Source organism: Bombina bombina, chromosome 6 (genome assembly GCF_027579735.1).
Source record: "Bombina bombina isolate aBomBom1 chromosome 6, aBomBom1.pri, whole genome shotgun sequence".
Lineage (NCBI taxonomy): Eukaryota > Metazoa > Chordata > Amphibia > Anura > Bombinatoridae > Bombina > Bombina bombina.
This window is the reverse complement of record NC_069504.1, coordinates 60,438,280-60,454,702: the sequence shown is the minus strand read 5'-3', so window position 1 is coordinate 60,454,702 and position 16,423 is coordinate 60,438,280. Positions and strand designations below refer to the sequence as shown.

The following is a 16,423-nucleotide window of genomic DNA, read 5'->3' as shown; positions in this document are numbered from 1 at the left end:
GAGCACCACATAAAAGTCTATTAGGTGAGGGATGTATAACACCCCATAAAAGTCTATTAGATGAGGGATGTATAACACCCCATAAAAGTCTATTAGGTGAGGGATGTATAACACCCCATAAATGTCTATTAGATGAGGGATTTATAACACCCCATAAAAGTCTATTAGATAAGGGATTTAGAGCACCACATAAAAGTCTATTAGATGAGGGATTTATAACACCCCATAAAAATCTATTAGATAAGGGATTTAGAGCACCACATAAAAGTCTATTAGATAAGGGATTTAGAGCACAACATAAAAGTCTATTAGATAAGGGATTTAGAGCACCACATAAAAGTCTATTAGATAAGGGATTTAGAGCACAACATAAAAGTCTATTAGATAAGGGATTTAGAGCACCACCTAAAAGTCTATTAGATAAGGGATTTAGAGCACCACATAAAATTCTATTAGATAAGGGATTTAGAGCACCACATAAAAGTCTATTAGATAAGGGATTTAGAGCACCACATAAAAGTCTATTAGATAAGGGATTTAGAGCACCCCATAAAAGTCTATTAGATAAAGGATTTTAGAGCACCCCATAAAATTCTATTAGATAAGGGATTTAGAGCACCACATAAAAGTCTATTACTTAAGGGATTTAGAGCACCACATAAAATTCTATTAGATAAGGGATTTAGAGCACCACATAAAATTCTATTAGATAAGGGATTTAGAGCACCACATAAAAGTCTATTAGATAAGGGATTTAGAGCACCACATAAAAGTCTATTACTTAAGGGATTTAGAGCACCACATAAAATTCTATTAGATAAGGGATTTAGAGCACCACAAAAAAAGTCTATTGGATAAGGGATTTAGAGCACCACATAAAAGTCTATTAGATATGGGATTTAGAGCACCATATAAAAGTCTATTAGATAAGGGATTTAGAGCACCACATAAAAGTCTATTAGGTGAGGGATGTATAACACCCCATAAAAGTCTATTAGATGAGGGATGTATAACACCCCATAAAAGTCTATTAGGTGAGGGATGTATAACACCCCATAAATGTCGATTAGATGAGGGATTTATAACACCCCATAAAAGTCTATTAGATAAGGGATTTAGAGCACCACATAAAAGTCTATTAGGTGAGGGATGTATAACACCCCATAAAAGTCTATTAGATGAGGGATGTATAACACCCCATAAAAGTCTATTAGGTGAGGGATGTATAACACCCCATAAATGTCGATTAAATGAGGGATTTATAACACCCCATAAAAGTCTATTAGATAAGGGATTTAGAGCACCACATAAAAGTCTATTAGATGAGGGATTTATAACACCCCATAAAAATCTATTAGATAAGGGATTTAGAGTACCACATAAAAGTCTATTAGATAAGGGATTTAGAGCACAACATAAAAGTCTATTAGATAAGGGATTTAGAGCACCACATAAAAGTCTATTAGATAAGGGATTTAGAGCACAACATAAAAGTCTATTAGATAAGGGATTTAGAGCACCACATAAAAGTCTATTAGATAAGGGATTTAGAGCACCGCATAAAAGTCTATTAGATAAGGGATTTAGAGCACCGCATAAAAGTCTATTAGATAAGGGATTTAGAGCACCACATAAAAGTCTATTAGATAAGGGATTTAGAGTACCACATAAAAGTCTCTTAGATAAGGATTTTAGAGCACCCCATAAAATTCTATTAGATAAGGGATTTAGAGCACCACATAAAAGTCTATTAGATAAGGGATTTAGAGCACCACATAAAAGTCTATTAGATAAGGGATTTAGAGCACCACATAAAAGTCTATTAGATAAGGGATTTAGAGCACCGCATAAAAGTCTATTAGATAAGGGATTTAGAGCACCGCATAAAAGTCTATTAGATAAGGGATTTAGAGCACCACATAAAAGTCTATTAGATAAGGGATTTAGAGTACCACATAAAAGTCTATTAGATAAGGATTTTAGAGCACCCCATAAAATTCTATTAGATAAGGGATTTAGAGCACCACATAAAAGTCTATTAGATAAGGGATTTAGAGCACCACATAAAAGTCTATTACTTAAGGGATTTAGAGCACCACATAAAAGTCTATTAGATAAGGGATTTAGAGCACCACATAAAAGTCTATTGGATAAGGGATTTAGAGCACCACATAAAAGTCTATTAGATAAGGGATTTAGAGCACCACATAAAAGTCTATTAGATGAGGGATTTATAACACCCCATAAAAATCTATTAGATAAGGGATTTAGAGCACCACATAAAATTCTATTAGATAAGGGATTTAGAGCACCACATAAAAGTCTATTAGATAAGGGATTTAGAGCACCATATAAAAGTCTATTAGATAAGGGATTTAGAGCACCATATAAAAGTCTATTAGATAAGGGATTTAGAGCACCACATAAAACTCTATTAGATAAGGGATTTAGAGCACCACATAAAACTCTATTAGATAAGGGATTTAGAGCACCACATAAAATTCTATTAGATAAGGGATTTAGAGCACCACATAAAACTCTATTAGATAAGGGATTTAGAGCACCACATAAAAGTCTATTAGATAAGGGATTTAGAGCACCACATAAAAGTCTATTAGATGAGGGATTTATAACACCCCATAAAAATCTATTAGATAAGGGATTTAGAGCACCACATAAAATTCTATTAGATAAGGGATTTAGAGCACCACATAAAAGTCTATTAGATAAGGGATTTAGAGCACCATATAAAAGTCTATTAGATAAGGGATTTAGAGCACCATATAAAAGTCTATTAGATAAGGGATTTAGAGCACCACATAAAACTCTATTAGATAAGGGATTTAGAGCACCACATAAAACTCTATTAGATAAGGGATTTAGAGCACCACATAAAATTCTATTAGATAAGGGATTTAGAGCACCACATAAAACTCTATTAGATAAGGGATTTAGAGCACCACATAAAACTCTATTAGATAAGGGATTTAGAGCACCACATACAAGTCTATTAGATAAGGGATTTAGAGCACCACATAAAAGTCTATTAGATAAGGGATTTAGAGCACCACATAAAAGTCTATTAGATAAGGGATTTAGAGCACCACATAAAAGTCTATTAGATAAGGGATTTAGAGCACCACATAAAAGTCTATTAGATAAGGGATTTAGAGCACCACATACAAGTCTATTAGATAAGGGATTTAGAGCACCCCATAAAATTCTATTAGATAAGGGATTTAGAGCACCATATAAAAGTCTATTAGATAAGGGATTTAGAGCACCCATGCTATCTAACCTCCAGAAGTTAGCATGCCCTGCAGCCCAAGTCTTTGGCTTGAGCACTAATATTTTACTCTCAACTTGTAATATTAGAGTAAAAATAGACGCACTGTGGATTAAAGAAAAACAGTCAATCAAATGCATACAGCAAAAACAGTTACTGTAAAGCTGGGAAGGGTTTTTCTGCAGACCGTTCAGATTTATATTGTCCTGACCCTAAACAATAAATATAAATGGCCAATAGTTTGAGATTTGTTTCTTGCCTCTGCATAGCTGGTTTTCTCAGTATAACGTAAAGCATATTCATTGGACAGTTAATTGACATAGGACCCAGACTGGCTATTCCTTTGTCTATTCCTTTGTAGCGAATGGTAAAAAGTGCACACTACACGCAGTGGAGCTTCCGTTTACGTTATCTGAATGCTGACTATGGCAACAATGCAAACCACAAGCGTGAACAGGTCAGAGGATGGTGATTTGTGGAACCATGGCTGGGAGATATTTACATGTTTGTTAAATATCTCATATGCTTTAAAGGTTTTTTTTTTATTGTTAGTGTGGCTCCTATGACTATTTTATATATTAAAGCATTAAAGGAGGATTCATTGTAAATATATATCCATTATATATACCTGTATATATATATATATATATATATATATATATATATATATATATATATATATATAATGCTGTTGCTGGCTTATATATTAAAGGGACAGTCTAGTCAAAATTAAACTTTAATGATTCACATAGGGAATGCAATTTTAAACAACTTTCCAATTCATTTTTATCATCAAATTTGCTTTGTTCTCTTGGTATTAATTGTTGAAAGTTAAACTTAGGTAGGCTAATTTTTAAGCCCTTGAAGGCTGCCCCTTATTTCAATGCATTTGGCAGCTTTTCACAGCTAGAGGGCATTATTTCATGTGTGAAAAACAGATAACTTTGTGACCATGCCCATGGAGTTACAAATGAGAGGGCGCTGATTGGCTAAATGCAAGTCTGTCAAAAGAACTGAAATAAGTGGGCAGTCTGCAAAGGCTTAGATATAAGGTAATCACAGAGGTAAAAAATATATTTACATAACCGTGTTGGTTATGCAAAACTGGGGAATGGGTAATAAAGGGATTATCTATCTTTTTAAACTATAACAATTCTGGAGTAGACTCTCCCTTTAACTTTATTTAAAGGGACAGTACACTGTAAAATAGTTTTTCCATAAATGTATTTTAAATGACTTGTTATACCAACTGCAGAGTATAAAATATTTGAGAAATTGCATTTTCGGGTTTATTTGTGTATCTGAAGTAGCTGGTTTTGTGCTTTGAAACCACAGCCTATTACAATGGGTTGAGCTTCATGTAATATCAGATCTCATTATATTAACACTTGATGTACACAGACTTGCTTCTTTATCTTATATTTGTCTGGAACAACAAAGCTCAATACATAGAGAGAACAATGGAAAATTATCATTTTATTACTGAACTATCCTGCACCCCACTGTGAGTTTAATTCCTTCTGCTGGCTGTGTTTACTTAGGCTTGTCAATAGCGTATACGCCAGTATTAAAACTTTCAGTATAGGTTGGGAAACCACAGGCTAAATCAGCTATTTCAAATGCCGAAATATGAGTAAAGGAGTTACTTGCAACCAATTTAATACACTCTAGCAGGTAAAAAGGTTCATTGGGATTAATTTAAAGGGGAGAAAGTGTTTGGGTGAACTGTCCCTTTAAGTTTAAGGTGTTGTCAATTCAAACAGGTCCTCTGCTACCCTGAACATATTACACATAGGTGAATTATTTTTCCTTTTAAATTAATATTGAATGACACCATAGAAAGTTTTGCATGAAATTAAGTAATTTTTGTTTGTGATAAACATTTTGTCCAAAACAAATGTTTTTCCTGTGCACATGACTAAAATGAAATAAAAATAGGTTAGGGAAAGCACTGGGAGAGTAATTATGGACACATGCATTCATATTTCTGCTATAACCTGATTTGAGTGCAGTCACTAATGAGATTGTTTTATGTTGGTGAAGTAGATCTAAAGAGCTTGTATCCCTTAAAACATCACTGTTCATAAAAGGGAATTCTCCTTTTTCAAATTAGAAGGTAGATGATTATATGAATGTCACTTACCTGCTCACTTTGGACCCGATTCTCTAAAGCTCTCTGATTTGGCAAAACTATCAAGTCTTGTCAGTACTGTAAGATCCCTTAAAGAATTTTATAAAGACAAATTTTAGCTGGAGAAATGCTCATCTCCTTAAGTTGGTTCTGTGAGAGAAGGAGAAACACATACCTGAAAATATAATGCTCAAAAAAGAAAAAAAATGTTTTTGCATTATTTCTCTCCATGACGGTGAGTTTTTGATAATCAGGCCCAAGGTAGGATTTGGGGGCATATTTATCAAGCTCCATACAGAGCTTGATGCCCCATGTTTGTCTGAAACCCGAAAATAAGTAATGTATTTATAAATGTAATCACTGCTTAGTGTGTGTTACTGCACTAAGTTCATAATAAACACTGTTATTATTCTATTGCATCCTTGTGCGTCAGTTCCCTTTTTCAGTACTATAATGAGACCAAGTTTGTGCTTTCCCCATAACACATACTAAGGTAGATTCATGAGAAATTAAAGGAATTGTCTAGTCAAAATTAAACTTTCACGATTCAGATAGAGCAGGCAATTTTAAGCAACTTTCTAATTTACTCCTATTTTCATTTTTTCTTTGTTCTCTTTGTATCTGTATTTGAATGTATGCTTAGGAGCCGGCCCATTCTTGGTTCAGCACCTAGGTAGCAATTGCTGATTGGTGGCTACATTTAGACACCAATCAGAAAGTGCTACCCAGGTGCTGAACCAAAAGTGGGTCGGCTCCTATGCTTACATTCCTGCTTTTTAGAATAAAGATAGCAAGAGATGGAAACAAAATTGATTATTGGAGTAAATTAGAAAGTTGCTTAAAATTGCTGCTCTATCTTAAAGGAGCACTCAATCATAATTAAACTTTCATTATTCTGATAGAGCATGCCATTTTAAACAACTTTCCAATTTACTTCCATTAACTAAATGTGCACAGTATTTTTATATTTAAACTTTTTGAGTCACCAGCTCCTACTGAGCATGTGCAAGAATAAGTGTGTATGCATTTGTGAAAGGCTGATGGCTGTCACATGGTACGTGTATGAATTTGTGATTGGCTGATGGCTGTCACATGGTACAGGGGGAGTGGAAAAAGACATAACTTTTAAAATTGTCAGAAAAAAAATCTACTATTTATTTGAAGTTTAGACTAAGTGCTATTGCATTGTCTTGTTATCTTGCATTTGTTGATTAGGCAAATCTTCTGTGTTGACTGGTCCTTGAATCATGAAAGTTAAATTTTGAATAGACTATTCATTTAACACTATATGGAAGCAGTGCTTGCAAAAATGTTTGTAACAGTTATACACATATTGCTCAAGTCACTTGGCTTGCTCCTAGCCTGCCTCAGTATGTTTATATGCAAAGGGACTTTCAACAATGGATAACAAAGGGAAAAGGTAATTTTGATAATAAAAGTCAATTAGATTTTTTTATTGTACATTGTATCTGAAATATGTTGACAACTAACCTGCTGAAGTGTATTAAATTGTTTAGGAAATAGCTGCTTTACGTTTATTTCGGCATTTGAAAGCTGATTTTTACTTTGTTAGAGACAAATAAAATGTTAATATTCAAAAGTTCTCTGTAATTATTGGGCTTTGTAATGCAGACAGAAATAATATCAAGAAGCGTGTGAATGTACAGAAAGGGATTAGATAAAGAGATATGATTTTCACTGCAAACTCAGCCCATTTTAGGTCCAGATTACTAGTGGTTCTCTATTTAACGCTCCCGCTGGATCTTTAACTGCGCTAAAAGTTGCGCTCATATTATTGCTTGCACGTTAACCCGACGAGTGTAAAAAGCCGAAGTCAATGGAGCAAAAAAAAGCTGGAAAAAACACCCTACTTGCACGCAAACATATTCTCAAGTGCACCTTTTCTGACATGAAAATATGAACATTTCACATTTCAATGTACTTCAGATACATATATTCATAAATACATATTTCTACGTATATCTGATGGTATTTTGGTACAATATATATCTATGCCTATATAAAGATTATATATAGGTATAGAAATATACAGAAACATATAGGAACATCTATTTATAAACACATAGAATTCTATTCTGCTATGTGCAGAACATTGCAATGTAAAATATTTACAGTAAATACACAGTAGAACACTTTATTAAATATGAATATTGCATAAATATGCTTTAACATGTTTTCATGTACTTAACTGTACCAATGCACTTCTATATATGTGTACATATGTATTTATGTGTTTTTATGTGTACAGTATATAAGTCTGTAAATACACATATAAATACAGAAATATATATGCACACACACACACACATATATATATATAAATACACATATATACATCTTAAGAGGTGTGTATATATATGTATCTCTATTTTAAAGCACTTTTTTCTAACACCTGAGACCTCATATCTTTGAGCCCTTATAACTTTTTTGTGCAATATTTTTTTTGAAATAATTGTTATTAGACAGTGTTATTATGAGTGTGACTGTACCTTGTAATGTGTTTTTGATGTGTTTTGTGAAACTTTTTTGTTTTGCGAAAAAGTTAACCAGAGCGTTAGCTTAAGCGATCACATTTACTTTTAACTTGTAATACAAGCAAAAAACCCAACACACGCAAAACACCCGCAATAGACCCATTACTGTTAGCACTCCACTCGCTATTTCATATACAACAATAAACTTCAATAAGAAAATTCTCATACATTTTTTATACTCTGCAGCTAGTATAACAAGTATGTGGAAACACATTAAAGGAAAACAAATTTACAGTACACTATCCCTTTAATTTTGACTTTTATGTCTCAATTCGACTAGAGGGTTGAAGTTGGAACAATGTTGCAGTCCTGTTGGCACTTACGGAGTTAATCAGCAATAAGTTCTATCATCAAGGGTAAAACACTATGAAGCTAAAAGGAAAATGTATTTTTAAATAAGTAAGCAGCACAATTATCTTCCCTAGACAGGCAGCTTCTAGTCAAAGCAAATAGTTTTGTCTTTGAATGTATTTAAGACGTAGAGAGAGAGAGAGAGAGAGAGAGAGAGAGAGAGAGAGAGAGATTACCCTGTTATGTGCCACTCAGATTAAACCTTTTGTCTGTCAGTCATTCTGTTCTTTTGAGTAGAATAATTGTTGGCAGTTGCAGGAAATTTCATTTGATACAATATCCAGGTGTTGATCAAACTATAACTAGTAAATGTTTTTGATTTTATCTGTATGAATGAATTAAATCAACCTAAAATGTTTTCTGAAAGCTTTTAATTCTAATATTATTATATTATCATGTTAACTGGTAAACTTGCTGTGATAGACAATGTTATTTTTTTTAACACAATTCACCCTTTTTCTTTTAGAATTTTTTTTTCTTTTTTTTTTTTTTTTCTTTATATGGTCAAACAACTTTATGACTTGCATTACAAAAATCTAGCAGCTCGATCATTAAAGGGACAGTCAAGTCCAAAATAAGCTTTCATGATTCAGATAGGGCATGTAATTTTAAACAACTTTTATTTATTGATTTTTTTACCAATTTTGCTTTGTTCTCTTGGTATTCTTAGTTGAAAGCTAAATCTAGGTAGGCTCATATGCCAATTTCTTAGACCTTAAAGGCCGTCTTTAATCTGAATGTATTTTGACAGTTTTTCACCACTAGAGAGCATTAGTTCATGTGTGTTATATAGATAACACTGTGCTCACGCATGTTTGTTACCTAGGAGTCAGCACTGATTGGCTAAAATGCAAGTCTGTCAAAAGAACTGAAATAAGGGGGCAGTTTGCAGAGTCTTAGATACAAGGAAATCACAGAGGGGGAACTGGGGAATGGGTAATAAAGGGATTATCTACTTTTTTAAACAACAAAAATTCTGGTGTTGACTGTCCCTTTAATGATAGATGAATAAAATAATGATTATGCAAATTGTTTAAAAATTGTCATTGATCAATAACAGGTAAAGCCAGCTTGCAAACAGAACAAAACCAAAAGGCTAACAGGTGTTTTCAAACAGCCATCTTTTGTACACATCTTGTATTGCCAGCTTAAATCTATAACAAGCAGAAGAAATAGATAAGGGGAATCTTAGGTTTCAACAGAGCTGCTGCCATTATTTTATTGAAACAGTGGAATTGAAAAGTCCAACAGAACTACGCATAATGATACTTTTATTGCAATCTCCAACTGTTTTATGTCACTTTAAAGAAATAAATATATGGTGTGTGTTATAGCGTGTGTCTATATATATGCCTTTTCCCCTTTAGTACATAATCACAATCTGTACATTTATTTATTTTTTAAATAAATATAAGTTTAATGTTACACTGGATTTGTTGAGCCTTATTTTCCGATCTGGTAACTATTGCCTGATCACAAATTAAGAGGTCTATTGTACGCTGCTGCCAGTAAACTATTTGCTGAGAACATTCCTGCATTGATTCTTATTCCCCGAAGACTGAACTGAAACAAACAAAACGAATTTTGACTACACATAGCTGCATTTTATTATGAGCAAATGATCTTTAACTTTATTATCTCAACTGCTTGTGAACACATTTCTTTTATTTACTCTGTACTTCACAGGCTATACGGCTAATTGGCTGTTTGATCCATAAGACTGACTTCATTTATGAGCGTCATAAAATTAGGTGCTTATCACTGGAATACATAAGCAATTATGTTAACTATAGCATTAAAATTATACAGCTTGTATGTGTATTAAAGGGACAGTTAAAGGGACATGAAACCCGGCATTTTTATTTCATGATTCATATAAAGAATACAATTTTAAACAACATTCCAATTTACTTCTATTATCTAATTTGATTAATTCTTTTGGTATCCTTTGTTGAAGAAATAGCAATGCACATGGGCATTTATGTGCAGCCACCAATCATCAACTTTTGAGCCAATTTAGATATGCGTTTCAACAAAGGATATCAAGAGAATGAAGCAAATTAGATAATAGAAGTAAATTGGAAAGTTGTTTATTATGAAAGAAAAAAATGTGGGTTTCATGTCCCTTTAACAGAAAACTTAATAGTAAACACATTGTAAAATTAAGATTGTCCTGCAGTCTTGCAATAAACTAACCTACTATGTGAGTTTGAAAATGTTGAGAATGCATTAACACCATTTTTTTGCAGCAATTGACTATCAATAGCCAAACACCACCCACCACAGAAGCCAATCCAGATGTGTTACAGACACACAGATAGTTATTAGAGAAAAATTTTGGTCGAAATTATATTCTGGGAAATTCGTTTTGAATTTCCGTTAAACATTTACATTTGTTTTCGATAAAATCAAAGTAAATGTTTCAAAGCTACAGGTGAAAAGGGACAAGATAGCTAATCCCTTTTATTACCCATTCCCCAGTTTTGCATAACAAACACGGTTATATTAATACACTTTTTACCTCTGTGATTACCTTGTATCTAAGCCTCTTCTGACAGCCCCCTGATCACATGACTGTGACTATTTATTATCTATTGACTTGCATTTTAGCCAATTAGTGCTCTGTTGTGCTGACTCTTAAATAATTCCCTGGGCGTGAGCACCATGTTATCTATATGGTAAACATGTACTAGCAGTCTCCTGTTGTGAAAAGCTAATAAAAAGCATCTGATAAGAGGCTTAGAAACAGGCAGAAATGTAGAGGTTTAAATGTTATAAAGTATATTACTATAACAATGTTGGTTGTGCAAAGCTGGGAATGGGTAATAAAGGCGTTATCTAACTTTTTAAACAATAACAATTTTAGTCTCCAGAGCATGGAGAGAACGTTTAGGCAAGTATTAAACCCTTAAAAAAAATAAAAGAAACAAATGAATACTGACGATTTTGTCAATATTTATTCATTTTCTTTATTTTCATTGGTGCGTTCATTCGGATTTGAAAACGAATGTAAATCTCTACTAGTTATGGTCAATTTCAGTAGCAGACCGGCCCTGGTGCAACACTTTATTCGGGTCCCTCTGAAGCTATCTCAGTAATAAGCAATAGTAATAATATACCGGTATATGCTTCTCTGCACTGTATAATGATGTATCTAGAAACTGATGACTATGCTGCTTAGTATAATGGTGAATATCTATACACAAATAATGACCACCTATGTATAGATGGGCTGCTATGGGACCCCCCGCACTTGGGCTCTGGTGCACTGCAACTGCTGCACCAATGTAGTGCCACCCCTGGTCATTTCATTAACAAATTCTCAATTTTTTTGCCGTTCTTATTGTCTCATCTCTGCTGTATGTTGCAATATTAGGCATGTGAAGTCTGCCATGTGAACTATCAGTTCTCAGAATTGGAAATACTATGCATAATTAAAGAAACAGTAAACACTTTCAGTTATATAAAACGTTTAGTTATGCATAATGAAACCACTTTGCTATATATTTTTATTAATTATTTTGCTCCCTTTTAATCTAATTTAACTCTGAAAAAGAAGCAATTTCTAATTCTCAGAACTGGAAATGTACTTGCTGACTTCTCAAGGCTAACTCTGCTACATACATGCCCCTAATTGTCTTTATCAGATAACAACAGCAAAACAATGTACTTTAGACTAATTTTATGACAGTGTTCAACATTGTTGTCTGTGGTCTAAACCCAAAATTGACTCTAAATAAGGTAAATGGTCACTGGAGTTTGGCTTATATTTTAATATTTTAGTAAAAAGGATGTTAATTTGTTTTAAAAACATAAAGAACTGGCTGATTTGTTATTCTATAGCAACACAACAGAAGTGTCTTGTAAATACAACATGTTTCCTGTCCCTTTAAATCCATGCTGTGTTTCTATCCTAATAAAGCATTCTTGTCACAATAAAGAGATTGTCTCAGTATTTTACAATATGTCTCCTGGTACGCTCTATTTAGATTTTGCACCCTTGAGTTCAATTGAAAGTGATGGATTGGGTGATGTTTTCATAGCTAGTCCCTATCTGTCCTTGATGTCAGACGGAGACAAAAATATGTGCATTTCAAATAGCTGCTTTGTACGACTATAAGGAATAATATTCAGCTGCAGGCTCAATGTACAGTTTGTGCGTAACATAACTCCTCTGGGAATGGTAAATAAAGAGCTTAGAACAACTCAACAAGTGGAGATGAAAACCAGCACTGAAAGTAAGCAATGAACTGAATATGTGCAGAGTAGATTGGTGAATATTGTTAAAGGGACATGAAACTCAGAATTATTGTTTTACGATTCAGACAGAGCTTATGATTTTAAACAACTTTCCGATTTACATCTATTATCTAATTTGCTTCATTCTCTTGATATCTGTAGTTTGACAGCATATATAAGTAGACTCAGGAGCAGCAGTGCATTACTGGGAGATAGCTGCTGATTGGTGGATGCAGATAAATGCATCTTGTCATTGGCTCACCAGATATGTTCAGCTAGCTCCAGTAGTGCATTTCCGCTCCTTTAAAAAAAGGATACAAAGAGAATGAAGCAAATTTGATAAAATAAGTAAATTGGAAGGTTGTTTAAATATCACATGTTCTACCTGAATCATGAAATACATATGTTGGGTTTCATGCCCCTTTAATGTGTGTAGTAAGGCAATATTCAGACTTATACTGAGATTACAATCTATAGTGAACCAGAAAATTTTCTGAGTTAAAACCACCCTAAAGTCCGTCCCACCTGCTGAATGGGATTATGGTAGAAGGGCTGGACTGTTTACAAGTTGCAGGCTGGAAACAAGCAGAGGAATCAGATAATAAACGGACAATAAAATAAAAATGAAACTTTCATGATTCAGATTAAAAACAACAACAAAAAAACGTTTCTATTATCAAATTTACTCTGTTCTTAATCCTTTGTTGAAGAACATATCTATATATGCCCAGGAGCGTGCATGTGTCTTCAGCACTATATAGCAGCAGTGTTTGCAACAGTGTATAACAATTTACTTTTCACAGTTCACAGTTTTATCACATATTTGGTCACTCTGATCTATTACACTCAAACACTCCTATTGAGCATGTGTGAGATTTCACAGCTAATATTCATATATGAATCTGATTGGCTAATAGCTGTCACATGATCCCTTTTTAGTATCAATTTTTTTTTTTAATTATGAAATTCAACTGAGTTTTTGAGAATCAGGCTCATAGTTCCTAGTTACAATCCACCAGAAGCTGTCATTTATAAAAGTTACTCATATTACAGAGTGTACCTAGAAAATCAGCGTTTCTTTCACACTAATTCGGTAAACACAGATAAAGCTATATGAGGGTTTTTTTTCTTAGCTTTGCAGGTTTTTCATGGGAGTTTAAAAAGTAAAGCACAAAGGCTCATTGAGTTAATATTTAGGTGTCTGCTGAATGGGATTGAATGCATGTTCTTTACTAACAAATCATTTCAATTCATGACATAGAATTAAGAATTAAAAAAATATAATTATAAATTAAATGTTAATATTGTCAGACTCTATACTAAATATATTTTATCTGTTCTTTATTTTCCAGGAATGATTTACACTATGATAAAATAGAGTAAGAAAAAAAAAGAAATATTTGATTTAAAATAATGGACACCGGGATGCCGTCCATTCCTAGTGACCAAGAGAAAGCCAGTCTGCCGATGGAACGGTCCAACAGTCCAACCAATGGGAGTACGGAACGTTTTGGATCTGGTAAGTTTAAATATTGGTGAGATAATATCATTCATGCCATCCTGACTCTGCCCCTCAGCCCAATCCTAACCCCATCTCTTTGTCTACATAACCTTGTTCTAGTCACAATGTTTGAATGTGTGGTGCTTAAATGCTGGTGCACAAGTCATATGTACATATGCTTTGTGTACTAAAATTGTTATCACTAAAGCAGTCACGCTTTTACTAATATCATTTATTTTAATACATTTGTATTGCAATAAATGTTGCTTTTTAAAACTAATCTTATTTCCACGCACAGTTAAATATGATTTTCTATTAAAATGAATAATATAGGTCAATGTTTTGACATTTACTTACACCTTTGTCAAGAACATATTTTATCCCAAACAGTGAGTAAAAACACTCCCATTACATGTCTTCCCACCTATCCCTCTTCATTACTCTGCCCACACGCTTGTCCCAGAAAACCTCTGATAAATGTTAGGAGCTATGCTCTTTTATATTATCAGCAGTCAATGGTATACTTTCAGTTTGTTTAATTCGCACAAGTTGTTATAATTCTTCCATACCATTCTGCAATCCTTTATATACTAATAGAGGTAATAATCCTTTTTACATGACAACTCAGGATATTAATGTTAGATCTATGCATAATGCAACATCCAGACTTTCAACAACTTCTTAGGATTTAAGCAGGATGAGATTTGGAGACATAGAATGGCATTATGGTACCTGTGGGAACACTGAATGGAAGGAGCACAAAATCCAAACATCCAACCATTTTTCCTCCTGGTTTGCAAAAGGCAAACTAAATTCATGACTCAGATGTTATTTTAAACAACATTCCAATATTACAGTAATAAATTGTACATTTTTCTGCCTTATTTTCTAAGCCCCTCCAGTCTATTGGAAGACCCATTTTGAATTAGTGAAATAACTTAAGTTGGCAAACATGAACAATATTACTGGACAATCTAATTAGTCTCATGAAAAACTACAAAAAACAGATATATTTCTTGCTTTTACAAGAAGATAAACATGGCAGCTAATTAAATTAATACTAACAATTACTAAGGTTGCGCAAAAATACTGGACGATAAGCAGAACCTGAAGGATGGCAAGTGGCCTTACACAATTACGTTTCCCTTACTACTATTATAACATTTGTTATAGTCAGTTAAACCATTTTGTGCCAGTGGAAGCTGTGATTTTTAATATTTTGTACCCATAGAATGTACAGTGGTGATTTTGTTTTGAACCTGTAATACCAGTAACACAAATTGAGGTAATTTCCTGAAGGCAGCAGGACTTACCAATTCTTCAATATTCTCTATTCAAGCCTTCCAATAAACATATTGTGGCCCATTTATCATGGCCCGAATGGGGCCCTATTACCCCTGTTTCCCCGCGAGCCTTAAGGCTCGCCGGAAACAGGAGTTAAGAAGCAGCGGTCTTAAGGCAGCGGTCCTCTGTGGCGGCTGACATTAATCTGCCCGATCGAATACGATCAGTTTGATTGACACCCCCTGCTAGCGGCCCTTTGGCCATGAATATGCAGGGGACGGCATTGCACAAGCAGTTCACCAGAACTGTTTGTGCAATGATAAATGCTAACAGCTTATGCTGTCGGCATTTATCGATGCCTGGCGGACATGATTCGCTACAGCGGATCATGTCCGCCAGACACTTGATAAATTGGCACAATGTCTCTAAAGCCTCAGTCCTTCACAAATATGGTCACCATTAGAAATAAGTGACACTGTGCATGTGCAAAAATGTATGGCCACTTCTGTTTTCATATGTCTCAAACTACAGAGGCCTTTACAATATAACTACTGCCCATGGGGCGTGTAAGTGTTCAGATTTGTTTAATAGATTTTACTGGATTGCTGCCATTTTGTGGATGGGGCTGTGTTATGAGGGGTACATTCATGGGCGGATAGTTGGCAGAATCATGAGTGTGTCTGGGCAGATAATGTGCATGTCTGGGTGGCTCATGGATTGTCTGGGTGGTCTTTTGGTGGGGCTAAGGGAAATTCTTCAAATCTGGGGACAGTGGGACAGAGCTCTGACTTAGGGACTGTCCCTATTAAAGGGACAGTAAAGTCATTACTAGACATTCATGATTTAGACAATTTTAAAACACTTTCCAATTTACTTCTATTATTTAATTTGCTTCCTTCTCTTGTTATCCTTTGCTGAAAGGTTTATCTAGGTAATCTCAGAAACAACAAATAGCCTATGTTCTAGCTGCTGATTGGTGGCTATATATATATCTATATACACACCGATTGTCATGGTCTCACCCATGTTTTCAGTTAGAAACCAGTAGTGCATTGCATTGCATTGCTCAGGTGATA

The 16,423-nt window shown here is 34.1% G+C and overlaps 1 protein-coding gene across 1 annotated transcript in view; it reads left to right on the top strand.

Annotated features, from left to right (window-relative positions):
* SFMBT2 (Scm like with four mbt domains 2) overlaps positions 1-16,423 on the top strand; it is a 393,890-nt gene that overhangs the window by 48,697 nt on the left and 328,770 nt on the right. Inside the window, exon 2 of the mRNA XM_053716427.1 lies at positions 13,915-14,081. Coding sequence (XP_053572402.1) covers positions 13,976-14,081 — 106 coding nt within the window. The 5' untranslated portion in view covers positions 13,915-13,975. The remainder of the gene's footprint in view (positions 1-13,914; positions 14,082-16,423) is intronic.